The sequence below is a fragment of the Balaenoptera borealis genome (assembly GCF_965194805.1).
Source record: "Balaenoptera borealis genome assembly, chromosome: 1".
NCBI classification, from domain to species: Eukaryota; Metazoa; Chordata; class Mammalia; order Artiodactyla; family Balaenopteridae; genus Balaenoptera; species Balaenoptera borealis.
Genome location: NC_138860.1, coordinates 58,160,206 through 58,188,151, shown reverse-complemented (window position 1 = coordinate 58,188,151; position 27,946 = coordinate 58,160,206). Strand labels below are relative to the sequence as shown.

Below are 27,946 nucleotides of genomic sequence, written 5' to 3'. Positions count from 1 at the left end.
AGAGCGTTCGCTACAGACTGCCCATTCTGGGCCCCAGAACAGCTGTCTTCCGTGGACTGCTGTCAGGTGCCTACAAAACTCTGCAGGAGATGCAACTCTCTTCCTTGCCCAGAAAGGAACCAGTGGGCAAGACAATGAGGCAGTGAGTGGTCGGAGCTCATCACCTTCCAGACTCTCAGAGAGAAAGCATCCTCACCAAGCCAGTTTCTGACACTAGTGTCTTCTCATCACTTCCTCTTAGCATGAAAAAGATGACTCAGTTTTGCCTTCCTAACTGTTGCTAGAATTCTAGCTCTTGCCATTGTCTTATCACTCATTTCTCCTAAAAACAAAATGGTTTAACATCCATGATTATAAAGATGTGTTGATTAAAATGGAACATATTGAGTGTCATTCATTTTATTTTGCTAAAGCTTCTTTATAATAGACAACATCTTTCTGTTTCTAAGACATGAATTTTCTGTGAAAATTATTTCTTCCTTCAGGGCAGGGGGCCAGAGATGGCCCCAGGAGGTCCCTCATGAATTCAGCCTAATAAGAATAAAAGAGAGAAATGGAGGTCACCCTTCTGTCCTTATCTCTGTCAGTTAACTCTGATAGATGGCAGAGGATACTGGGATGCAGTAACTGGAAAATGACCGGTGATTAGCTGTTGCCACCCTTGAGGACAGGAACAGTGTCTGTCTTGCCTTCCTCATGTCGCCTTCTTTAGTGCCTTGCATATAACAGATGTTCGTCTAATCTGTGTTCAGTCGAATTCAAAACAAATACTTGTATTTTGTAGTTTGGTTACTTTAGTTTGAGGATATATATCTCCAACTCTGTTGTAGTCCATGTGTGTGAGGGAGACAAAGGAAGAGTCTAGGCTTGTAACTATTATATTTATGGGCACACATGCTCCATGCCCAGCTGTAGGAGGGCTCGTATCAAAAAAAAGGTCCAGGACTTCCCTGGTGGCGCAGTGGTTAAGAATCTGCCTGCCAATGCAGGGGACACAGGTTCGAGCCCTGGTCCGGGAAGATCCCACATGCTGCAGAGCAACTAAGCCCGTGCGTCACAACTACTGATCCCGCGTGCCACAATTACTGAAGCCCGCGCGCCCAGAGCCTGAGCTCCGCAGAAAGAGAAGTTACCGCAATGAGAAGCCCGCGCACCTCAACAGAAGAGTAGCCCCCTTTTGCTGCAGGTAGAGAAAGCCTGCACACAGCAACAAAGACCCAACGCAGCCAAAAATAAATAAATAAATTTATTAAAAAAACAAAAAGGTCCCTTCCATTGCTTAGGAGGCAGTGGCCTTATGGAATCTCTAGTTCCTGACTAAATGGGCACTGGGCCAACATGTGAGAACCAACCTCTGTGCTGACTGTGTTTGAAGAATGGGATTCAGAAATATCTAACAAATGGCCTGGCGACCAAATTGACCTCATTTCTTGTGCGCACGTGGGCACACACAGGCACACAGACACACACACAAACTCCCAAACCAGAAAAACTTGCTTGATTGCCCTATATTCCTGGTAGGCTATGGATTCTTGGTTTCAGTTCATTTAGAGTTCAAGAATTCCAAAAATAGCACGCACTGCCTTTCAAGGTGAAGGCTATATGCATGAATTATGATCCCATTTCAGATGATTGTCAAAGGACAGACAAATCACAGATAAAAATGTTTCCTTCTCTTTTTTTTTTTTTTTGCAAATTAACATATCCAGTAAAAGGATTTGGGGCACCTATACCCATATGTTAGGGGAGGATACAAGCCCCTGGCACAATTATTTAGAGCTTTTGAGGTAATCTGAATATTATGTACCTAGAGAGATAGAATGCTTCCTAAATCTCCTTAAGAAGTCTTCATCTAGAATATTTGGGTGTTTCCAAACTCTCATCAAAAAGCATAACATTATGGTGTTTCCTAGTGTTCTAGCATGGTGACTGAGAATGATGGTCTATATCAGCAGTCCCCAACCTTTTTGGCACCAGGGACCAGTCTTGTGGAAGGCAATTTTTCCACGGACCGGGGCAGTGGGGCGGAGGGAGGGATGGTTCAGGCGGTAATGTGAGGGATGGGGAGCGGCGGATGACGCTTTGCTCGCTAGCCTGCCACTCACCTCCTGCTGTGCGACCCGGTTCCGAACAGGACACAGACCGGTACCAGTCCACATCCTGGGGGCTGGGGACTCCTGGTCTGTATCATGGTTCTTAAAATTTTTGATCTTAGGAACATTTTGCACTCCTAAATAGTGGGTTATATCCACTGACAATTATCATATTATAAATTAAAATGGAGAAATTTTAAAACGCAGAAATACACAAGTACACCTTCCAGTTTCTGTCAGAGTGATAACATCATCACATGTCATGTAGCCTCTGGAAAACTCCACCATACCCTTGGGAGGCAAGAAAAGTAAGAAAGGTAAATAACATCTCAGTGTTATTATGAAAATAATTTTGCCCTCACAGAAATCCCAAAAAGGATTTCAGAGACTCCAGGGGTCCCCAGACCATGCTTTGAGAACATCTAGTATACAGCATATACCCTTGCATCTTCAGCCTTCCAGGGAAAGGGATGCCAGGATGCTTTAACTCACCTACCTGAGAAATCTGGTCCCTTGGCAGAGATTAGAGAGAAGGCAGCAGCAGGTTTTCAAAATTTCATGGTATTGACTTTTTTTTTTAATTAATTAATTAATTAATTAATTTGGCTGCATTGGGTCTTTGTTGCTGCACACAGGCTTTTTCTCTAGTTGCGGCGAGCAGGGGCTACTGTTCCTTGTGTTGTGCGGGCTTCTCATTGCGGTAGGCTTCTCTTGTCGTGGAGCACAGGCTCTAGGTGCGTGGGCTTCAGTAGTTGTGGCACGCTGGCTCAGTAGTTGTGGCTCACGGGCTCTAGAGCACAGGTTCAGTAGTTGTGGCGCATGGGCTTAGTTGCTCTGCAGTGTGTGGGATCTTCCTGCACCAGGGCTCGAACCTGTGTCCCCTGCATTGGCAGGCAGATTCTTAACCACTGCACCATCAGGGAAGCCCTTCAGATTTATTTTTTAACATGGATAATCTTGGGTAGACTTGTTTATTTCAAGGCTAAAGCCAGATTTTGCTGTTATAAAAATAAATGACGCTTGTTATAATAAAAATCTACAGACATGAGTCAGACTTACTCCTACTTTTTAACTTCTTTCACCCCAACAGGGAACTTAAAAAGCAAACAATCAGCACAGTTCTTTTACTGCCAGAAATGGAGAGAAATTCTGTATTTAGGAGAATCCATGCAAAAAATCAAGTATGTAACACAAAGCCATTGTCACCTCCAGTCCCCAGTTTAACCTTGGGAAATCCCACAGGCCTTTACTGCCTCTGCCCTCATCAGGGTCCCTCATCTTTTCCCTGGCCCCTGACTGTCAAAGCTCATGGGAGGCCTGTCAAGGGTCTGTTGGCTCCTGGGCCCTGTGGTATTACACATTAGAGCTGCCCATCTACCTGAAAATGTGCAAGAATCATATAACTCCAAGGAGCAGAATTGTAACAGGGTTGGAAGAATGACCTTGTCTCCTCCTAAGGAAGCCCCGTCTAGAATGTCCCGTGTGGATGTAGCTACTCCAGTTGGAGGAGGTCTGAAGGATGAGGACGGCCCTGCCCAACAGAATACAGAAGATTTCCAAGAAGAAGAGGAAGCACAGACTTGTTTCTGTTAATAAATCTATAAACTACAGTCTTAAGAATCAAGATTGAAGACATGGATAAAACTTAACTAATCTCTAGAAAAAACTGAAATGATCCATCACGTTTCAACCATGTGCCCCTCAAGCCCATCTTAATTTCGTACCTTAGTAAGTACTGTCCCTGTTTCATACGTATAATTCTTGCCTCTCTAGAAGAATGTGTCACTTCATGAGGATGAGGACAATATCTCATGCTCCCACCATATCCCCATGGGAGCTACCCAGCCACATACGCAAGAGATACTTCGAAGGAAGAAAAGTCCATTTCTCAGTTGCTAAGCAATATGAAAAAATAAGAGGTGAGATCCTTGTATTTGGGGATCTGAGGATACAAAGGGTTTAGGTATTAGGACCCTGTCTTTGACTAACTTATCATTGGAGACATAGCACACATATACACAAATGAAGAGCATGTGTACAGGCCAGTATGGGAATAAGCATGAGTTACTCTCCACTATAAACTGAACCCTGGTGATTGCAGCAATAACGTTCTCATAGCACCAACCGTCCAGCCCTCTGGACAGGAACAAAGTTGCAATTGTGTGACCTCGTCAGGAAAGTTGGTCAAAGGAGAAATAGACATATTCACCCAGGCACGATGTTACCTCTTGTTCTTTGCAGAGTCTTTGGCAAGAGGTTTAACTGCCTGGCCAGTGGAGTGCAGAATGGTGAAATAAGGTATTGGCAAATGTTTGCAGTTTCGAGGAAAACTTGTTCCGAAACCTCTTGGGATTGGCCTCCCCTGGGTCCTGTGTAACAGTGAGTATCCTATGGGATGTCACATGGCCAGAGAGTCAGTGACTTTCAGATCCCTTGCTGAGAGTCTGAGAGGAGCAAGGAGGAGGACGGAGAGGAAGACTCTCTCCTTGCTTCCCAGATTCTCACATGGAGAAAATTACATGAAGAGTAAGAGTGTCTAAAAAACAAGAAAGATGCTGGGTAACATTAGTTGGCTCTTAGGAGTGGAACTGAACGGCTAGAGGACACAAATTGGCAGAAGGAGATTTTTCATAGTACACCCTTCTTTACTCTTTGAGTTTTAAACCACATGAATGTTTCATTGACGCAAAAACAAAAATAAGAGGAAATGAGAAAAAGAAAAAAAAAAATCCCTTCAAAAGTTGCCAGGGGGATTTCTAGCTTTGGAATTGGAAATCTGATAAACTATCAACATAATTACTCATCTTCCTGACAAACAGACAAAGGAGTCCTACAAGGTTCAGGCAAGCATCCAGGTCAAAGATAAATTTTATCTCTGGCCCTTGGAAGTTTTGCTACTGAAATGCTAGTTCTGGCAAGTAGTAACAAATGTCTCAAGCTTATGTAGCATTTTAAGCTTTTCAAAGCACTTTCACTTATTTTTCCTCTCTCTTTGCATCAGTTCCCCAGTGTTCTCCTTACATTAAACAGGAGCAGTAATGATCCACCCAAGCTGTCCATTTAACAAACACAGTCCTTTCCTGGGCACTGCTACTAAAATGCTTCATTTTATTGTAACAAGTGCACCTGCTTCTTTTTTATGGCACTGCCTACATGGGACTAGTCTCTTGCACAAAACCCTTGAAATATTTGGTGGCATGACCATGTTCTCCTTAGTCTTTTTTAAAGTAAATGAATAATTAATTATGTAATTGAAGTATAGTTGATTTACAGCATTTTGTTAGTTTCAGGTGTACAGCAAAGTGATTCAGTTATGTATACACTTTTTTCCCAATTCTTTTCCTTCATAGGTTACTACTGTGCTATACAGTAGGTCCTTGTTGTTTACTTATTTTACATACAGTAGTGTGTACCTGTTAATCCCAAACTCCTAGTTTATCCCTTCCCCCACCTCCCCCTTGGTAACCTTAGGTTTGTTTTCTATGTCTTTGAGTCTATTTCTGTTTTGTAAATAAGTTCATTTGTATCATTTTTTTAGATTCCACATATAAGTGATATATAATATTTGTCTTTGTCTGTCTGACCTACTTCACTTAGTATTATAATCTAGGTCCATCCATGTTGCTGCAGATGGCATTATTTCATTCCTTTTTAATGGGTGAGTAGTATTCCATTGTACATTTGTACCACATCTTCTTTATCCATTCATCTGTCAATGGAGATTCACTTTGCTTCCATGACCTGACTATTGTAAATAGTGCTACAGTGAACATTGGGGTGCATGTGTCTTTTCGAATTAGAGTTTTTGTCTTTTCCAGATATATGCCTAGGAATGGAATTGTTGGGTCATATGGTAGTTCTATTTTTAGTTTTTTAAGGAAACTCCATACTGTTTTCCATAGCAGTACACCAATTTACATTCACACCAACAGCATACAAATGTTCCCTTTTCTCCACATCCTCTCTAGCATTTATTATTTGTGGACTTTTTGACCCTTAGTCTTTTTTAAACTTATGATCCCCAGGTTCTTTGGCTAGTATGATGTGGCCCAGTCTTCCTCTCTGGACCTACCCCAGTGCCACTCAAAACAAGGGACCTAGAGTGGAATCTAAAACTCCAGATGTGACCTGGCCGGATGTGGCTGTGTGACCATCACTCTCCCTTGTTCTGGATCTCCTGCTTCCAGAAATGAGACTAAAAGGGCATTAGTTGTCCTAGCAGCTGCATCACTTCATTCTCTCACATTGACTTGCCACCAACTAAAGCCTTTTTGTCCTTTTAGTGAGAATAGCTGTTCTGACTGCTTTCCTCAGGCTGCTAATATTTAAAAAAACCTATATACATGACTGTATTCTTCCTTATTAAGGTTCCCCTGGCTAGATTCCAGCCATTTTCAAATCTAGATTCCATCAATCATTAGTCCTCCCAAGTTTGACTCTCTGGTCCTGTGTCTTCCTCTCAGTCTTTGATACAAGCCTTGTCAGGAGCCAAACCCCATGGCATGACTCTAAAGCCCTCCCTTTAGACCAGTGATTTTCAAGGGCCTTTTCTTAAATCTCTATTCTATTATGAAAACATTAAAATATACAGAGAAGTAGGACTCGTAGCACAAAGAACACCTATGTATCCTCACCTAGGGTCTACAATTGTCAATATTTTGTCACATTTCCTCTACTTACATATTGTTTAGCTCAATCATTTAAAAATAAAGACACAGGACATTTTACCACTAATAGTTCATTTTACCACTTGCAGTTCTGTACCCCACCCCCGCAAAATTCTCCTTCAAAGGATAACACCTTCATCAAAAGTAACAAAAAATGAACAATAATTCCTGCTTGTTTTCTCCACTTCATCCATATTCAAATTCCCCAATTTGTTGCCAACATGTCTATCATGGCTTTGAACAAAGCCAAATCAAATCAAGGTGACACATTGCATTTTGGGCTCTTTTAATCTAAAAAAAAGATACCTCAACTTCTTTTTTTCAATGAATTGCCTGTCAAAGAGACCAAGATAATTGTGTTTTAGAATGCCAAAGACCTCTTTAAATACTGTTTGTCTTCATGTTGGTAATCTCAAATGCTTGCTACCAAGTACGGGCCATTTATTGAAAAATTACTAATTTTTCTTGTCTATTAATCAAATCCCTATGTAACTACCAATAAGAACTTCAGATAAGCATGAGATAACACTCTGACCATATCAGGTTGATAGAATCACAGGGATAAACTCGGAATTGTGATACTTTATAATTGTGTAACTTTGGCCGAGTTACTTAACCCCTGTGAATCTTGGTCTCCTGTGTTCTATAATGAAGATAAAAGTATCTGTCTCAATAATAAGAGCAGCATGTACACTAAAATTGGAAGGATACAGAGAAGATTAGCATGGCCCCTGCACAAGAGTGACATGCAAATTTGCAAAGCGTTCCATATTTTTTAAGCTAAGCTCATATGTGTATTTATTAGATATTGCAAAATATCCCTTTATGAGAGTTTTCTAATTTATATTATCACCAGAAATGTATGCAAGTGCCTGTTTCCCTCAGCTTCGACAACAGTGGTAGTAGTTTTTATTTTTAAATCAATTTTAGAGAAATTATGTAATTTCTCTGTGTAATTGAAATTTGTATTTCTCAAATTATGAGATCAGACGTGTTTGCAATATGTTTAAGGGTCATTTTTATATATTTTTTTGGTAAATTGTTCAGCTTTTAAACTTATTTTACTATCATGACCCATTAATTTTTTTAAATTAATTAATTTATTTTTATTTATTTTTGGCTGCATTGGATCTTTGTTGAGTATGTGGGCTTCTCATTGCGGTGGCTTATCTTGTTGCGGAGCATGGGCTCTAGGCGCACGGGCTTCGTTGTGGCGCACAGGCTCTAGAGCGCAGGCTCAGTAGTTGTGGCGCACGGGCTTAGTTGCTCTGCAGCACTTGGGATCTTCCCGGACCAGGGATTGAACCCGTGTCCCCTGCATTGCAGGCAGGTTCTTAACCAATGCACCACAAGGGAAGTCCATGACCCATTAATTTTTAAAGAATAAAATATTTAATTAGCCAAATGGCACAAAAGAAAAAATCCTGCAAGGATTGATGCAATAGCACTCATGGTTTCCATTTAGAGTCTCTGACCGCAGGAGCAAACAAATTTTCATTTAACATTTGGAAAGCTGACTTTTTAAACTAACATTTATCAAACTCTTACTGTATGCTCATAAATGATCAGCTGAGCACTTATTGTGTCCTCTACTACATGCGGGACACTGTGAATTCACATTTCATCTTTACAGCAACCCTACAAAATAGGTAGAGTTATTATCCCCATTATATGAATGAAGAAATTGAACTCACAAATGTTAATAAGTTTGCCAAGTTCACACCAAGCTGGGAATTGAACTGAGGTCTTTCTGAGCATGTAGTTGGAGCTCTTTCCACTACCCTACTCTGCCTCTTTGATTGTAAGCAGTGCCCAGTTCTTATTCAACACAGTATATCTAATATTTCCTTGCAATCAATCACATCAACCTTGTTAGAGTTAAGTTCAAAGTAGCAATTCCTCTGTGGAATCTTCTACCTTCTGAGGGATAAAAATGGCTCCAAGCCAAGCCAAGCCAAGCCTCATCTTGGGTTTTCCCAGGGTAGGGAATGCCATGTGCTTGCTCCAGGCAGAGACCTCTGTTCTCTCAGCCTGTTGTTGGCGTGTGTCATGTGCTTGGAATGGGAAGCAGGCCCTGGCATGAAACTCGCCCACAAGGATAGACAAGGCTTGGGCGGTGGATGATAGAGGGTAGGAAGGCAGACTAGACCCAAGAGTGTGGCAAAGTCAGTGAACGAGTCTTACAGCAGTCAGCCCTGGTGTTCTAGTCCACAGCTGGAGCCCAAAGTGGAGCACAGCAGCCGTGGGGAGGGAGGCGGAGGAGTGTGTGTGGAGGAGAAAGGAGGCACTTGAAAATGTCAAGGGCAGGAGTTCATCATCTTGGAAGTCTGGTTACCTATGGCAAAGCCCCATAGTGGAACAAGGTTTGAAGGGCTGCCCATAGAAGGGAGTCTGGCTAGAGCAAAACTAGAAAGCCCAGGGATTCCCAGGAGGAACATATCATGATCTATGGGGGAGGAGTGCAGTTAGAAAGTGCATGCAATATTTCAGTATTTTGCATATACACATATTTAAAATAAAATATTCTTATTGTGTTAAAATAGAACATAATGAAAGTAAATCTGAACAAAGTCTTTTTAGCTGGTGAGGATATTCAGAAACTTAAGACTCTAGCCAAAAACTATTAGTTAACTTTTGCATATTAGTGACTTTCGAGGAGGTTGTGAAATTTTTATGCTAAAAGAGAGGGCATCAGTTTCAATATTGAGAAACCTTTGGAAAGTAGAAGAGAAATAAGGAGTCCAGTTCTGGGGGCAGGCTTTGTTGCCCCCAACGGCAATGAGTTAGCCTAGGGCTTCCCTGCATTTGCTTTATTTAATTAATTAATTTATTTATTTTATTCTATCTACTTTTTGGTGCAGTGATAATTTCTTCTTATACCCATTCCAAAGTGGAATTAAAGGAATATGTGTGTATGGCCAAATAATCTTACTAATAATCAGACCTGATCTTTAAAATCTTGTTATTGTAATTAAACCTCTTGGTCTAGGATCCAGGGGGAATTGACAATGCTGTTCTTTGATGCCCTTTGTGAAGTTCCTGGAAGGGAGTTATTCTTTTAATATGCATATTAAAATTTATTCTCTAACTTGTGTTCTCTAACTTGGCTGAGAACCAAACAAAAGAAAATAAGCTTGCTTCTATTTTAGCAGAGACATTTGAATTACAAGAAATGTAAAAATCATTTTTCTCAGTAGGAAAAGAAAGACGATTTTCTCCACTCAATGGACTATTAAATTTTAGAATCTCATTCCCTGAAGAGGTTTAAGAATCTGGTAGATGGGCTAGATCTGTGCAGTCCATGAGTTCAGTGGGGACCAGATGATCTTTGGTAACAGGGAACAGTTGGGGTCACTCTTTCAGTCTTTGGGTTCCACACTGAAATGAAGATTCACCAGCACTATTTCTAGATTATTTAAAACTAACAATACATAAATTATTATAATATATAAATATAAAAACTCCTATAAAGGTAAATGTGCAACATTTTGAGCATTTTATATTATATTAAGACTTTATTGCTTAAAGGACTTTAAATAAGGTAAAATGAGATTTTTTTCCTTAAATTGAAAGAAAAAGGAAAAAGTGAGAAAGGAGTGAGGAAATGGAGGTAGAAAAGACCCAGCAATCCCACTACTGGGAATATACCCTGAGAAAACCATAATTCAAAAAGAGTCATGTACCACAATGTTCATTGCAGCTCTATTTACAATAGCTAGGACATGGAAGCAACCTAAGTGTCCATCAACAGATGAATAGATAAAGAAGATGTGGCACATATATACAATGGAATATTACTCAGCCATAAAAATGAACGGAATTGAGTTGTTTTGTAGTGAGGTGGATGGACCTAGAGTCTGTCATACAGAGTGAAGTAAGTCAGAAAGAGAAAAACAAATACAGTATGCTAATACATATATATGGAATCTTAAAAAAGAAAAAATGGTTCTGAAGAACCTAGGGGCAGGACAGGAATAAAGACGCAGACGTAGAGAATAGACTTGAGGACACGGGTAGGGGGAAGGGTAAGCTGGGACAAAGTGAGAGAGTGGCATGGACATATATACACTACCAAATGTAAAATAGATAGCTAGTGGGAAGCAGCTGCATAGCACAGGGAGATCAGCTCTGTGCTTTGTGTCCACTTAGAGGGGTGGGATAGGGAGGGTGGGAGGGAGACACAAGAGAGAGGGGATATAGGGATATATGTATACATATAGCTGATTCACTTTGTTATACAGCAGAAACTAACACAACAAAGTAAAGCAATTATACTTCAATAAAGATGTTAAAAAAAAGAAGTGAGGGGTTCTCTGCTTATATAGCTGCACAAAGGACAGGAGCAATTTTTCCATTGATTTAAAACATTTCTTTTTGATTTTGTTCATTCTAGCAGTCATTACCGATTATGAAGATAACCCAAATGAATGAATCTGTAACCAGTTCATAGATATGGTCATTTAAAAATTTTTAAATCCAATTTATTTAAGCTGAAATAAAATTCACCTATTTTTTCTACTCCCCATCACCCCTTGCCTCTTTTAGCCATCAATCTGTTCTCTGTATCTATGAGTTTGAGTTTTGTTTTGTTTTGTTTTTTCAGATTCCACTTAAAAAAATGAGATCATATGGTATTTGTCTTTGTCTGATTTATTTCACATAGCATAATTGCCTTGTGGTCCATCCATGTTGTTGGCAAGATTTCATTCTTTTCATGGCCGAATAATATTTGTGTGTGTGTGTATGTAATTTCTTTATCCATTCATCCATTGGTGGACACTTAGGTTGTTTCCATATCTTGGCTATTGTAAATAATGCTGCAATGAACATGGCTGTGCAGATATATTTTCAAGTTGGTGTTTTTATTTTCTTCAGATCAATATCCAAAAGTAGAATTACTGGATCTTATGGTAGTTCTATTTTCAGTTTTTTGAGGAAACTCCATACTGTTTTTCATAGTGTTTGCACCAATTTACATTTCTACTAAGAGTGCACAAGAGTTTCCTTTTCTTCACATCCTTGCCAACACTTGTTATTTCTTGTTTTTTTGACAGTAGCCATTCTGACAGGTGTGAGGTTTATCACATTGTGGTTTTGACTTGCATTTCCCTGGTGATTAATGATGTTGAACATCTTTTCATCTACCTGTTAGTCATCTGTATGTCTTCTTAGGAAAAATGTCTTCTCAGACACAGATTTTTAATTGGGTTGTTGGGGTTTTTTTTTTTTTTGAGTTGTATGAGTTTTTTTTTTTTTTTTTTTTTTAACATATTTTGGGTATTAGCTCCTTATTGAATATATGATTTGCAATTATTTCTCCTATTCAGTAGGTTGCCTTTCCGTTTTGATTATGGTTTCCTTTGCTGTGCAGAAGCTTTTTAGTTTGATGTAATCCCACTTGTTTAATTTGCTTTTATTACTTTTGCTTTTGGTATCAGATTCAAAAAATCATCACCAAGCCAGGTGTCAAGGAGCTCACTGCCTATGTTTTCTTCCAGGAGTTTTATGGTTTCAGGCCTTACGTTCAAATCTTAGTTAATGTTTGGTATGGTGTAAGATAGTGGTCCAAGTGTCATTCTTTTGCATGTGGCTGCCCAGTTTTCTCAGTACCAATTCTTGAAGAGGCTGTCCTTTTCCCATTGTATATTCTTGGCTCCTTTGTTGTAAATTAATTGACCATGTATGCGTGGATTTTTTTCTGGGCTCTCTGTTCTGTTCCATTGACCTGTGTCATTTACTTTAATTTAATTAAATGAACATTCTGTGAAAACCTACTGAGCAATAGGCATCGTGTTGGGTGCTGTAGATCCAACAGTGAAGTTTTCTGCTCCTGAGAAGTTTGTGATCTAATTGGGCAGTAGAGGTAGGTTGATAGATAATCACAATGAAACGTTAGAAGTGCTGTGATAGAGGTATGCACAGGGTAGTAGGAGGGGTGGGGAAGGGAAGAAAGAGTTTCCTAGGAGAATTGTCCATAAGCTAATTTTAAAGAGCACTCGATATTGGATCTAGTGCAAAAGGACAGCCTCTCAGGGGGTGAGGAACAATAGTGGATATATGCTTGGGCTCTGTACTCACGCTGGCTGAGTTTCCTCATCTGTAACACCAAGATAGTAATATACCTTATAGGGTTACCATACATTTAAAGGAAGTAATTATGTACAGCACCTTAGCACCTAGCTCTCAGTAAACATAAATTATTAATTCACTTTAAATGCAGTATTACCTGATGGATCTGAAATTGTGTTTGGAGGGCTCTTATTTTAGGGTTAATTATGTGCTTAGAAGTTTTTTTTTTTCCTTGTAGAATATTACACAAGAGTCAACAGGGGTGATGTATTAAGGAATTGATAAATTAATTAGAAATGTGGCAGTGTTGGGTTTTTTTTTGGCTGCTTTGGGTCTTTGTTGCTGCGCGTGGGCTTTCTCTAGTTGCATAAGCGGAGGCTACTCTTTGTTGCGGTCCACGGGCTTCTCATTGCGGTGGCTTCTCTTGTTGCAGAGCACGGGCTCTAGGGCGTGTAGGCTTCAGTAGTTGTGGCACACAGGCTCAGTAGTTGTGGTGCATGGGCTTAGTTGCTCCACAGCATGTGGGATCTTCCCAAACCAGGGATCGAACTCGTGTCCCCTGCGTTGGTAGGCAGATTCCTAACCACTGCACCACCAGGGAAGTCCCACAGTGTTGGTTTTAAAAGGAGTTAATAATGTTTAACAAGAAGGTACCTCAGCCCAATCCAGCATTTGCTCTCATTCATTCATTCAGTACTTGAGTTCCTATTGTGTACTCTATGGAAGGCTTACAAAAAGCTTCCAACATAATACTTTTCTGTAGAAACTCACAGTCCAATGAGAAAGACAACGTGGAAACAAAGCATTAAAACACCATATGATAAGTGTGATCATAAAGTCATGTGCAAAATACTGGTTATGACATTATTTGGATTATTTGGCTGTGTAGTACTTAACTGAATAAGCTGGAGAAAAGCATTGTCAGAACTGAGTCTGAGAAAGAACAATGGCAGCTGAGTGGAAGGAGGAAACACCAGTTGGAAAGAGATCAGTTAGAGGCTTTTGCAATAATCCGGCAAGGTTGGTAAACCTTGGTAGTTTCTAACTGAATATATGGTCTGGCCCTAGGAAGAGAGATCTGGACTGGGGGGTCATGTCTAGGAGTCATCACTCTAAAGATGGTATTTGAAGCTACAGGTACCAATGAGATAATTCAAGGACATGGTGTTGTGGTGTAGTGTGAAAAGAGAGGGATTCCAAGCGGGCAGGCCTGGAGAATGTTAATAAAGGACAAGAAAGAGAAAGAAGAAAGTTAAATTGAGAAGAAACTGGGAGTAGGTGTCCCAGAAACCAAGGGCAGAAAATTTTAGCAAACAGAAGGTTATCAATGGTTGCAAATGCCACAGGGAAGTCAAGCAGGAAAGGAATGAAAAGAAGTCACCAGATTCCATAATTAAGGTATTGGGGATAACCTTAGTTCATGTATTACTTGTTCAACTGGATTGCAGTGAGTCAAAGAAAACAGGAGTTTGGTGATGAGGATGAGAGTTACAAAACACTCTACTGCTTTGTTTCTATGAGTTGCTCTGAAGATAAGAAATTTTGTAAAATATTGTTATGGTTTAGGGATCTCACTGATAGCATTTTTCAAAATGCATCTCTTAGTGTTATCTGAACCCTCTGGGCTCACTCCAGGAAGGCTCTCCTCCCTGCCCTCAGCGCACCCACACCAGAAGCTCAGGACTGCAAAGAGAAATGAAGAGGAACCTGCTCTCCAGCTCAGGGCCCTCCTCAAGCATCCGGCCCTCTGCCTGCTTCCAGTCCTCTTCACTGGAGATGATGTCATCTCCCCTCCTCGCTGACCCATCTGCCTTCCCAACTTTGCTCCCACCTCTAGTATCTCTGAACCTCAGACTGTTTGCTCTGGGCCTGGTAACTGGACCTCCTCAGCGCTGCAAACTCAGGCCTGAGCCCCGAGAACACCCCTGGCAGTGCCAATAGTGGCCCATCCCCTATTTATTCATTGCAGATATATTTGTTAAGCCCCTGGTAGGAGTCAGGTACTATGCTAGGTACTGGAAGACATTGCTGAAGAAGGAAGGCAAAGTTCCTGCCCTTAGTGAAATTTACATTTAGTAGGGGAGATAAAGAATAAAGAAATGTTGGGCAAGGGCCCTCCGGGCCCCCTCCCTTCCAGGGAAAGAACTTGGACCTACACATTTTGAACTGTAGTTACACTTTGTAAACTCTTGGAGCCACTCTCCTAGCTATGCTTGGGCCTTTGACATCTATCCTAAAGTACAAGGTCTCACTAGTATCATATCTCTTCCCCAAGCATTTAGTCTCCCAGTCAATAGTTATAATAATGGTACTGTATCAGTCAAGTCAGATTCTTATTCTTTTCTGACTGACTGTAGAAAATGAAGTACTATTTTCATTTGTTCCTGCATCCCTTTTCAGTGGCTTTCTCCCCTGCTGTGGCACCCTCATTCCGCATACCATCTCACATTCCATTTACAAAGTGCTAGACTTTCTAATTAATCACTGTATGTTACCCTATCTAAGATGCCATCAATGAAAAGATGCACCATTATTTTATATACCAATAAAGAAGGGACTTCCCTGGTGGTCCAGTGGTTAAGAATCTGCCTTCCAATGCAGGGGATGTGGGTTCCATCCCTGGTCGGGAAACTAAGATCCCACGTGCCATGGGGCAACTAAGCCCGTGTGCCGCAACTACTGAGTCCGTGTGACGCAACTAAGACGCAACACAGCCAAATAAATACATAATTTTTTTTTTTAATGCACAAGATGAAGAATCTAATGGGAGACCCCTACATAAAGCTGAGACACCAAAGGGCCACACTTTCCATACAGAAGTAAACAAGAAGTAAACTCACCACACAGAGAGAGAGCAAAATATCTTGCGTGCCTCGGTCTCGGCACCAATGGAGACAGGGTGAATAACATCTCATCTGAGAAATGAAACTACAAGCTGGCACTCATACAAGTGGTCTAAGTTCACACTGCTAGTGTGGCCCAAATAGTCTCAACCTCAGAATTTAATTTGTAGTCGTGTCACAGTGACCAGCAGAAGAAAAAGTAAATCCTCACAACCAAGGTTCTCAATGCCCATATGATGGTCCACCAACTCTAGCAGTAATCAAAATCAGTACATTCTACTGAAACCAAAGGACACTGAGCATCTGGTAGACTTCCTTGTGTAAGGATTTGGACTATAGTCTCTTTCCTGTGAGTTTAAATTATGAAGGTAATATTTCATCTATTGCGACCACTCCAAAATTACAGATGGAGAAACCAAGGTTTATATATAACCGTGGCACTGGGGCACTCATTTAGTGCTCCCCAAAGCTACTTCTTTTTCTCTGAAAGATCATAACTTGTCCATGTCTGGAATCTTAGGCTCTTCCTGGAATGAGGGGGGGCTAGATGGTAGCTTTTAATAAGTATCATGTTGGCATTTACAGACATGAACATAAGTTGCTGGAGCCATGAGTCGTAATGTTGACAGAACCTCACTAGAGACTAATTCTGGGCTCCACATCTGGAAGTTACAGATGCTGGTAAAGGTTTTGAGAGGAAACATAAAAACTGTTGTAAAACAGGAACTAGGTAGGAAGGGTAAAATTCTGGGCTTTTTTTTTTTTTAACCAGAAGGAATTCCAGAGACCATCTAGTGCAGTTCCTCAGGCCATCTGGCAAGGCTGCTATGTAGATCAGATTTTTGCATGGCTCAACCTTTTTCATAAACTCTGTTTAAATGCCACCTTTTCAGAGAAAACCCCCTTGATTATCTCATCTATAATAGCCTACCTACAATCCAGGACGCTGAATACTTTATTCTGCCTCTTTTAATCACGGCAGTTATCACTATCTGATACTGTCTGAAATGATTAGTTAATTGTTAACTTGCTTTTTTTCTCTCTTCTCCCACTAGAATGTAGAAACCTGGTTCAACCAACTCCGTAAACCCAGAGCCAGAACAATACCCCTAAAATAGAAACTCAGAAATATTTGTTGAATGACTGAACAGTGAATGAATCAATGAAGAAAATAAGGACAGAAGCTGTGATTACTTCAGTCAGACAGATAAAATTCCATATCAGGTTTAGACTAGGTTTTAGGTGATTCATTTTCTATGAGCAACTAGCTATAATGTTTCTGTATCACAGCTCTTAGCATAGTGCCTGCCACATACAAGGCTCTCAGGAAATATTTGCTGGATACAAGAATGTGTATCGTATACCCCTTAATGGTGAGCTGCTATAATTACCAGGAAGAGTAATCAGGGAACAACATATAATCTTATTAACCAAAAAAAATATTGGGAAATACAAATAGATTTTATATGACATGAAGATTGAAAGAGATGAAAGATTTAAAGATTTAAAATAACATTTCTAGAATAAGAAGTGGAAAATCATTAAGACTGAGAATGGAATGCAGGGGACTTTTAAGGAAGAAGGAGAAATTCAAGATGTCATGATTGTCCATGTTCCTCTCATCTCCTTTGTTAAGTAACCCGGGGAGGTTATAAAATCTTCTTCCAGGAGGGCTTTAAAAATAAGAGCACTTTCTCCTTGACTGGAGTGCCCCCAGAATGAGGGATAAACCAAGCAGCCTTTCCAACATCTTCCAGCCTCATATACTCTGAATTTGGACCCTGAGAAACTACTCATTTGTAATCCAGCAAACACTTACAAAGTGCCTCTAAGTGCCAGAGAAGAGTCAGGATCCTTTGGCTGCAAGTGACAGAAACTCAATTCATACAATTTAAAGAAAAAAAAAAAAAAGGACGTACGCTTGAAGGATACTGGATTTTCTCCCAGAGCCATAAACCCACGAAAAGGGCAGGGATGTAGCAGACCCTAGGAACCATTGGAGCCAGGAACTTAATATGGTGTGGATTCTTTCTCTACCTTTTCCCTTCTTCCTGGTGTTAGCTTTTTCCTTCCCCTGCTGCAGACTGCCTGTTTCCCAGTGGCGGAAAACCTGACAACAGGCATCTTTTAAGATTTATGCCTTATAGCTTTTGGCCACTGTGGTTCCAAGCTGAAAAATCTAAAAGAAGGCACATAGCCCAACTTGAAAACGCACCCTATCAAATCAAGCAATCAATTATGACCATTGCAATGGGATTAGATTAGAAGTCCATAAAGATAAAGTGGTGGGGAGAGAGAGACAGTTTCTAAAGGAAGTGGGTGGGGCTGAGCAGGCAATACCACATACACTCATTATGATCTGGCACCGTGCTGGACACTGGTTAAAGGTGACTGAGGCTTTATACCCGTAAAACCAAGGTGTCATCAACTACTGAATCACACAAAAATGCTGGCAACGATATCACCGGGAAGTCTGACGCGGTGCTGTGTTTGGGAGCAGCTGAGTCTGGTATCTCTCTCTGAGAAGGCAGCCTCCAATTTCTTTGTAAAAGGTGCATCCTTGTGTCTCCAGCTCAGAAGTTTGACCTGTCCCTTGGAGCTAGTGATGACCGTGGAGGTACAGGTGATGGTTAAGGAACTGGTTTGTCAACACTTGGGAACCTGCAAAAGAGGTCACTATGACACTCTTGGGGGTGAGCATGATGATCAAGTAGAGTAGATGGAGAGAAAGAGAGAGAGAAAACAGGAGAAGAGTGTTGTTAATGGGGTTAATGTCAAATTAACCCCAAACCTCACTTCCTCATAGCTCTGCAAAATCTTCCTCCATTGAGGAATGAGAAAGTTAGGCTCTCCTGGAAAATATTAAGAGGGTAAAGCTTTCTGATCTGGGAATCTCTGATCACAGACTGTCCCTTCTACTCTGTGGCTGTGTCTCCTCAGCTCCTCCCCCCTCCCACTCCCCCCACTGCCCCCCCAGCAGTGCCTAGTTGGAAAGGGGGTATGGGACTGAATGAGCTATTTATGTCCTAGCTTTGTTTCCATGACAACTGATCCTCAAGCATTGCATTTAGGCCCTTATAAGTCACACCTTCCCAAGGAGGACACTGTAGGTTTGCGGAAGGGATGGAGTTGGCTTCTGGTCACATAGCTGGGCTTTTCAGAGATTCTCCAAAGGGCTGATGTATCTTTTAGAAATATTTCTGTTTTCAATGCTTAAAGTAATAGTAATTCTTTCCTAAATGACTTGAAATCAAAATTCTTCACTTTTCCCTTTAGACAATGGACGCAGCCCACTAACTCCCAAATAGGCCTATAAGAACAGCACGGGCTAGAGGATGCCTGCTCATTTGTCAGTCAAATGGGAAAGTAGGAGGAAGTAATGCATTGGTGACAATTGACTCAGCCAGTCAGCCCAAGTCAGGAAGCACCTCTCTTTTCCCTGAACTAGAGTGACTGTCCAGAACTGGAGCATTTCAGGGGAAGAAGTGTGTTAAGATTTCTTGCAAGTTAAGAGACACATGTGGCAAGCATCACAGAGGAGATGGAGGTGTTCAGGGAGATGAAGCTGATAAATATCCGTATTGTAAGAATTTCAGTGACTAACTCTGAGTTCCTCCTTTAGGCTTGAAGGAAGAAACCATGACTTAACCATTTCCCTGTATCTAGCCAGCATGGTGCCTGGTTCTGAGCCGGTACTCAGTAAGTTTTGGTTGATGGATTGATTAAAAGTAACATTTGATATTTGCAAGCATATCTCAGGAACTATGCAGAATCTGGGGCTTCCTAAAAGCACCAAACTTGCTCTCTAGAAGTGAAAGTCATCCTTTTTAAATTTTTAAATTATCACTCATTTAACTCTGATTGATTTTTCTTAATCGTGCTCCATGTTAACTAGGAATTTGATTCCCAAAAACTGGTTCCGAGTGAAATAGAGGAAATTAATTTTCTCTCTCATAATCCTCTAAAGGAGGAGCAACTCATTCTGAGATCCAGAAACTGAGCTGAGGATAAGAATGCCTGTGGATTCCCAGCAAAACTCAAGATTGAAATAAAGTGAAATGCCTTGCGGAGTTATCTTCACTGAGGGACCACGAAACCACCACAGAAACGTAGAAACAGAGTCTAGTCAGCATGGAATTCTCTTTGGTTTCCTTTCAATTTGTAACCCCCCTAGACCTTAGATAATTGAAATCTGGAGTTTTTCACAGTTAGACCTCTTCTTTGTGCATGAGAATTGCTGAAGTAAACTGACTTAAAATTGAAAAACAACAAGGAAAAGATAAGCAATGAGAATAGACATTTGTTAATGAAGAACAACCACGTAAGATGTTTATATTTTAGTGGCTGAGAGCAGGGCCGCTGGTGGCAGCCTGTCTGGGTCTGTGTCCTGACACTACACTTTCTTGCTGCCATGTGGCTTTGGGCAAGACTGTTGTGAGACTGAAATGTATTATATCAAGAAAAGTGCTCAAAATATGCCTGGCACATAATAAGTGCTCAATAAATATCAACGAATCTTACCATTTTGATATTATTTTTAAATGCTTTCTAAGCCACAATTTTAATAAGGCTATTCTCCTGCTTAAAATACTTCAATGGTTTCTTGTTTTCCCCCTAAACTGCAAGTTCTTGAGCATGGCCAACAGATTATTCCAGGGCTGGCCTCTACCTTCTCATCCCCTGCCTCTCCTCTCTGATCAAATCCTAAGCTCTGTTCTTAGGATTCGAGTTCTTTGAGGTGTCTTGTCCTCTTATGTCTCTACACATGTTCTCTTTCTTCTGCTTGAAACACCGTCTCCCTACTGCTCACCTGGCTAATAGCTATTTGTCCTTAAACTAGCCTAGATATCTCCTCTTCCAGGAAGCTCCCTCTAACATAACTAGTTTGGCTTAAGGACCCCTCCCACAAGCTCTTCCATCCCCTTGTTCTACTGCTTTGCATTCCCTAACATACTCTGCTCACATCTTTCCTTCTCTTTCTCTCCCATGTGCTCCTTTGTGGAAAGAAACGACATCTTGTTGTCCAGTGTATCCTCAGCATGTATCACAGAGCAGGTGTTCCAAAAAATGCTTGGTCTCTTAAGAATAGAGGAGGCTTACAAATGAAATCTTCTAGAAAAATCAGCAAGGGTAAAGAACTGAAGCCCACAAGAAAGAGAAATAGAGAAAATCTGTAATTCCCTCACATCTCAACCCACTCCTTCACCCTCACATTTGCAGGCCTGGGATTTGCTCCTTTACTGTCTTCCGTTCTCAAGTTGCCCTGAAGAGAATGCCAGGAGTTACATTCTCATGACCCATGCCTTTGAGGGCTACCTGATCCTGCTTTATTTCCTGTTGTGCAACCACAACAGGCTGTGCACGGGAATTAGGGGGGTTACAAATTGAAAGGAAAGCACAGAGAATTCCATGCTGACTGCACTCTGTTTCTACCTTTCTGTGGTGGTTTCGTGGTCCCTCAGTGAAGATAACTCCGCAAGGCATTTCACTTTATTTTCTTGATCCTCAATGGAAAATCCGAGCAGCCACGGTTTCAGATCCTTCTAAGCTGATTATGGTTCTTAGAGGTAAGGGAACCAAGGCTTTCCATAATCTAGGCAATGCAGAGCTTGTCTTTTGGACTACCAGTACTGGATAAATACTAATCAACTGCTTTTCCCTTTTCTAAGAATCCTAGAGGGCCACAGTTAATCCTTTAAAGGCTCCTGTGGGTGGAAACACCACTCTGTTACACATTGATTAGGCAAGTGATAGCTCAAGGTCATTCAGCAGTTAAGGGGCAGAACTAGGTGGTACTGGGGGTCATATAACGCAAGTCAGTTTCTTTTTCCCTTTGGCATTTTCAATTCTGGACACAGAGCTACAGAATTAAAACCAGAGCAGGGGGCAGGCTAATGAGAAAATTACATATTTGAACAAGATTTAAAAATAAATAAATGATAAATAGAATTTATGGAATCCCTATGAACCTATTCCCAGCAATCTGGAAAGCATTAGCAAAAGCAAATACCCCAAGTTATCCCAGGGAATTACCCTACTATATTCATTTCTTTGGCATGAAAAAACCCCCAAGGATCCGGAGTAAGGGTTAGAAGAGAAAGAGGAAGAAAAATATTTCTAAAGAATCAGGGGTTTGATTTTTCTGCCATTTAGTAAAGATTTTATTTTGAGAAGAATTGGTTACAAGCTTCTGAAATCTCTTTCTTGGGATATTTGATCATGGAAAGTGGAAGAGACTTCAGACTATTTCAATCTCAAGTGTGAATAGATCCAAAGCTTTTCACCTGTCTCTGAAGTAGACAGGAAAATAGTCGGGGAGCTTCTCCAAGTTAATGAAGTCTCTTCTGGCCCAGAGATCATATATCACCTATCATTATGGCTCTTATTCTAGTAATTCTAGTATAAGGTCTGTCATTTAGCAGATGTGCAACAAATTTTGCTGAAAACAATTGTGAATGCATAGCATGTTTGGTGAAGGGATAGTGGTCTCTTATTTTTAGTTCTCAAAGAAAGAAAAGCCCCGATTTATAGCATTTGCCAATTACTGTGGTATAAATACTCCCAGCCAGGCCACTTTCAAGTTACCCATGGCTTAACAACAAGCTCACAAAGTTTCTAGAAATTTAACAACTGGCTCTCGTGATGGGCAGGAGTCAATCCAGCACACCCATGCTTGTGGCAGTATATTCTTGGCTCCCCGTGTATACAAAGGCAGAGCAGTACCAAATGTTTTCAGTATATTTAGCCTTCAGAAGGAAAAGGGGGCTCTAGATAAAGCCAGAGGTAGCTTGGGAACAGAAATTCTGCAGCATGATGAGGCCTCCCACGTAGAAAAGCACATCAGTCGTGTCCTGGGGGGACTGCCAAGGACCAGAATAATTTTCTGTCTTTAGCTTAGTGTGAAACATTGAAGAAGTGCATGTCAAACACGCCTCTGCATTCTGCATGCCTCTTCCTCTAAGCAAAGAACAAAAAAAAAAAACCCTCGGAATTCCCAAACCCTCTTTAATAGAGCTGAGGTTTGTGTGAACAATTAAAAAACACTAATCCAGGTCTGAGTGTACTCAAATCACAGTTACCAATGTAAGATGTCTTTGTAATGTGGGGATTAGACCAAAGAGGGTTATTTCTAATTATCGAAACCAGGAATATTTTTTGTGTGTGATTGGCAATAAGCATTCTTCATCACGATAAATAGATCATTATTTCCATTCTTTCACAGTTTACATCATTCATATAGTTTTTGTTCAAAGTTTCTCCATTTGTCATGCTGCTGAATTAACAGGGTTTCCAGCTCATGAGTGCTTAGGATGAGTGCTTGGTGACAGGTGTTTCTCAGAAACACGTGTATGTAGCCAGTATGACTTCTTTCAGCCAATTCATCCTCTCCACTCTAAGCTCTGGACAGATCTGTAGCCTGACACGGGGGTTCTGGTTATGGATCTCAGGAAAGTAGCTGGGACCAGGTCCCACATGAAGCACACGTCCCTCCTCCCCAGTTCTGCCCTGTCCGTGAGGTGGGAGCCTTGAGTAGAGCCCGGGAAGGTGAGAGCCAGGCCGGCAGGGCTCTTTCAAAACACACACTTCCCTCACCACCTAAACGGGCATTATGTGAAAGATGAGCCCTAGCCTGCTCTCCTATACACAGATTCAGTTAAACATTACTCACCGCAATCTACTTTTTACTCGTCCCTTGATCCTACTCTTGGTCTTTCTGACGTTCACTCTGCTATTGTTCTCTTCCTCCTTTCCTAAGATCATTCTTTGGAATTACCCTGTGTGCTTGGGTTGGCTCCACTCGGTTTAGCCTAAGAGATAACACAGAATCTGAGAAGTCAAGTGGTCTGGGTTTGTGCCTTGACCCCTTCACTTGCTGGCGGTGTGACCTTGGGAAAGTGACTTGACCTCTTTAAGCCTCAGCTTCCCCATACGCAAAACCAGGTCACTACAAGTCCCTATTTTATGAGTGTCGTGAGGTGAAAATGAGGACATACGTGCCAAATTCCCATCAAATATCTCGGTGGTAGACACTTAAATAGGTTAGCTCTCGTGAACATTACTTCCGTCCTTGTTATTATTGTTGTCATCAGTAGAAGTGATGTTTCCATGGCACAACGCTGCCCCAAGTGCCTTGTGGGAGGCCCACACTGCAGCCCCAGAGGTTCCCATGGCCAAGGTCCCTGAGCAAAGTCTTTTTTATTTATTTATTTATTTATTGGCTTCATTGGGTCTTCGTAGCTGTGCGCGGGCTTTCTCTAGTTGCGGCCAGCGGGGGCTACTCTTTGTTGCGGTGCGCGGGCTTCTCACTGTGGTGGCTTCTCTTGTTGCGGAGCACAGGCTCTAGGCGTGCGGGCTCAGTAGCTGTGGCTCGCGGGCTCTAGAGCTCAGGCTCAGTAGTTGTGGGGCACGGGCTTAGCTGCTCCGCAGCATGTGGGATCTTCCCGGACCAGGGCTCGAACCCGTGTCCCCTGCATTGGCAGACGGATTCTTAACCACTGCGCCACCAGGGAAGTCCCCTGAGAGAAGTCTTGATAAACGCTTACTGTGGAGAGATGCTTGTGAAAGTGATGCCTACCTCCAAGCACAGAGCCGGGTGATAATCTGTCCCTTGACATGCCCTGCAAGTTTGTCTTGGATAAGAAAATCCTTAATGACTTTCTGATTTTGCTTGCCATGTGCTTTGTTATTGCTGACACAAAATTACGTCTAGAAAACATACATCTTTTCAAAAATTTAATTTGATAAACACTGACTTCTTAACCTTTAAAATGAATAATGATCAGTGTAACAATGTCAGCAATGAAATGGTTTTATTGTTTGTTCCCCCTCTAAGAAGCTGAACCAGGGATGCGTAAGATGGCCTCTTATACCTCCTGTAATTAAAGATCAGTCTGGAGTCCTGCTTGAAAGCCCCACCTTTTTTCACTTCCCTCCATTTATTCTGGGGAAATAGCCAAGCTCCTGAAATAGGACAGATGCTGCCTGGATTTGTCAGGTCTGGAAGCCCTTGAAACTGCAGTTGAACTCATCTGTCAGGATCAGCGGTTTGAGCTTACCTTCAAGGTCAAAAGTACCTTTGAATTTTCCAAGATACATGAAAAGAGATTCCATATATGCAGTCATGTGCCACCCTATATGTCAGGGAATGAAACCATGCCTTCTAGATACTCCAACAACAGACTTTACAAGAGTCTGAGAAAACTGGAGAAGACAGGAGATGGCCGGGAATAAAGGCCAAGAGGAGCACTTGGGCTTTTCCAATGGGCAGGAAAGGTCACTGCCCAGGGTCGGCAGTGTTAGGACTCCCAGCGTTTCCTGACAGCACCATGACCATTGCATTCCACTCTACCCGAAGCCTGTCTCCACCCTCCCCCCCAAACCCCTTCCTCTAATTCTTGGCCTCCTCCCCACCAGCCTGCAGTCCTGTTCCAATCTTCAGTTTCAAAATGGTGGTGGTGGGGGGAGCTACATTTGACAAAAAGGTTCCTACAAGCTTTGCACAGGGGTCTATATTCCATTTCCCTCAGAGAGTTCTTTTATCACATATTGGAACCTGCCTGTTGCCGTAAGGGGGGCTCAGAGCCCATCCAATACTTCCACTGTCAAGTCGCAAGTCCTCAGCCCTGTCCTTGAGCAGTGAATTTGTATTTTACAAATTCAAATTCAATTTTCTGAAGAACCTTAAGTATTATGACCAGCAAATCTAAGAGACGGAAGGTCGTCAGAGGTCATCTTGCCCAATGCCAGAAACTACAGCCCATTTACAGTGTTCCTCACAGAGTTGTCTGGCCTTTGATTAAACACCAGATGACAGAGGTTGCCTCTTCAGAAGAAAAAGGAATGTCTGAGAAACAGGGGTGGGAAGGGGACTAACTTTTCATAATATATTTTTTTGTTCCTTTAAAATTTCGTCCTGTTGCATTGGTTGCCTATTCAAAAAAAGTAAGCTAGGTATTTTGAAAATACCTTTAGTGTGAGGAAACCCATTACACCACAAAGCAGATAGATCATTCCATTTCAGATGGTTGGAATTGGCAGACAGTTGTTTCTCCTGCTGAGCTGAAATTACTCTTTGTGTGGCTTCTACTTTTCTACCCATCCCTCATAGTGAGTCGTACAGAACCCGCCAACCCCTCTTTCGCATCAAAAATAAAAAAGTCAAATATATGAAGACAATCATTCTACTTTCTTTTAGTCATTTCTTCTTGAAGGACAGAAAGGTCACCCACTTTGCTACATCAGATCTCTCAGCTAGAAGGACTGGAGGAAAAGAAAACTAATTTTAGTATTTATGGGAAAAAAAAAGAAATTGGTCCAGGGATGAGTTTCCCTCATGCTGTCTTGTTGAATCTGGCCTCCACTGCTCACTGAAGGGTAAGGATTGGTAGAGCCAAATTTTACTCCACAATAAAGAGGTAGCTCTGGCTTTACCTTTGCAGCCTGAGGGGAGGGAAAGAGAGGCTCCCTTTGACCGTGGACATTTCCTAGCAGCCTCAGAAAAGTTTCATGAGCTTCTGTAATAGATTGCAAAGCATTTGGGGGCAGGGGAATGCCCGTTTCCACAACACAGAAGTTTTGCACAGGATTTCATCCAGAAGTTTATAAAGCCAATACAATCAGGGGACTAAATTTAAGGGCACTGTTCTTGGATTGGAAAGACAATGGATAGACCTGGAGCTTTGTACCCAATGCCTTTCTTGATTTTTATTATCATTTCAACAAGTATTGTCTCTCCTCCCCACTCCATCCCAAGTCCCCAGAACTGTGCTAAAATACAAAGGAAGCACCAGGATATGTACCCTGCCCTCCAAGAGCATATATTCGTCCTGAGAAGGCTATATGCACACAAAAGCAATGAAGTAAGAATACAAGACCGATTAGACTTGGCCAGAGAGGAACTAGTCACTGGGGCAGCATTCAGCCCATGGAGTCTTTCTGTAGGAAAGGAACCCCTCACAGATTATATGCCTTCCCAGACCTGAATACTGTTCTCATTTCCTCTCTCCTACAGAAAAAGGACCCTACTCACCTATTAGGAAATGACCTTCGAGGTATCTGTCCAGTTGCAAAAGAGGTACGCCCCCCACCTACCCAAATACCTTTTCATCCTGGTTTCCCTTATGGCCAAGGGTACACATTGGGGACCTCCTGACTGGAGTAGAAGAGAAAGTCTGCAATTATGAGGTTTGAGGAGTAGGCGCAGAGAGATTTGTCTGCCAGAGGGATATCTTTAAGGCTCAGATTCAGGCCAGAATAATGTTCACCCCTGTGAGATGGCAAATCCTATAATGTCTCCCTTAGCCCACCTGTGGCACTCCTGAGCCCCTCAACAGCACGGTAAAGCCTCTCTGGAAAGCTGGTGTTCCAGAGCCTTGGCTTACCTTATCAGCCCTGTAACCACGGGAGGAACTAGGTATCTAGAAAGGCATGAAACTGGACAGTGAGGGCTTCTGTTTAAGCCCGTGTTCTTTCGTCTCAGTGCAGGCACACGTCTCGTTCATCTGTCTGCTCTGGCCCGGTTCACACGCTGGCAACATCTCTCTTTGCCCAGCTCAGTCAATTCAGCCCGGCTTTAAGCTGGAGCAGGTCAAATGTGTTCTCACCCCAGTGTTTACCACTAACCAAGCTGAACGACTCAGCAAGTGTTTCCTGCCTTTTATTGTTCTCTTTGAGGGTAGGAATCAGGCCTTCCCCTTGAGGAGGGCCCACAGCAGGCACTGAGCCTGGCGAGGAGAGGGTGGGCATGCCCAAAACACCACTCAGTGAATATTCAGTGATTACCCCCCATCAACCTGGTGCTGTGCTTGGCACTGGGAGATCAGGGATGAATGAGATGCTTCTGCCTTCACGTTGAGAGAGGGAAGCAGACAAGCTAGCAAGCCGCGTGCGGTACCAAGAACCGCGATGAGAACCGGGGCCGGGAGGGCACTGAGATGGGCACCGAATCCAGCCTTGGTGAGCAGAGGGGCTGGGGAAGGGAGTCTAGGAACCGTCGAGGGGAGTCAGGTCCCACCTGTTGAGTAGGCGCTAGGTGACCCAAAGACAGGGCCGGGTGTGCGCTCAGAGAGGAAGTTCAGGAGCCAGTGGAGCCACTGGGAGGTGAGAGAGAGCATAGGTGAGAACTGAATGATGAATCCTTGTATCTCAGAATAGCTTCTTATAGCTGGAAAGTTCTGAAGGTTTAATCATCCGCTTTTCACCCAGTTTAGTGATGGTGATTGATACCAATTCATATTCATATTCAGCCTAGGTTTAACAAAAGCCCTCTGTCCTG

At 42.0% G+C, this 27,946-nt stretch overlaps 1 protein-coding gene across 1 annotated transcript in view; it reads left to right on the top strand.

Annotated features, from left to right (window-relative positions):
* The window catches only part of LOC309616831 (uncharacterized protein C1orf105), a gene marked incomplete at its 5' end in the record, with an annotated part of 46,571 nt that extends 20,947 nt beyond the window's left edge, over window positions 1-25,624 (top strand). The window contains one exon of the mRNA XM_082367998.1: window positions 1-25,624. Coding sequence (XP_082224124.1) covers window positions 1-146 — 146 coding nt within the window. The 3' untranslated portion in view covers window positions 147-25,624.
* Between the last annotated feature and the right edge of the window lie 2,322 nt (window positions 25,625-27,946).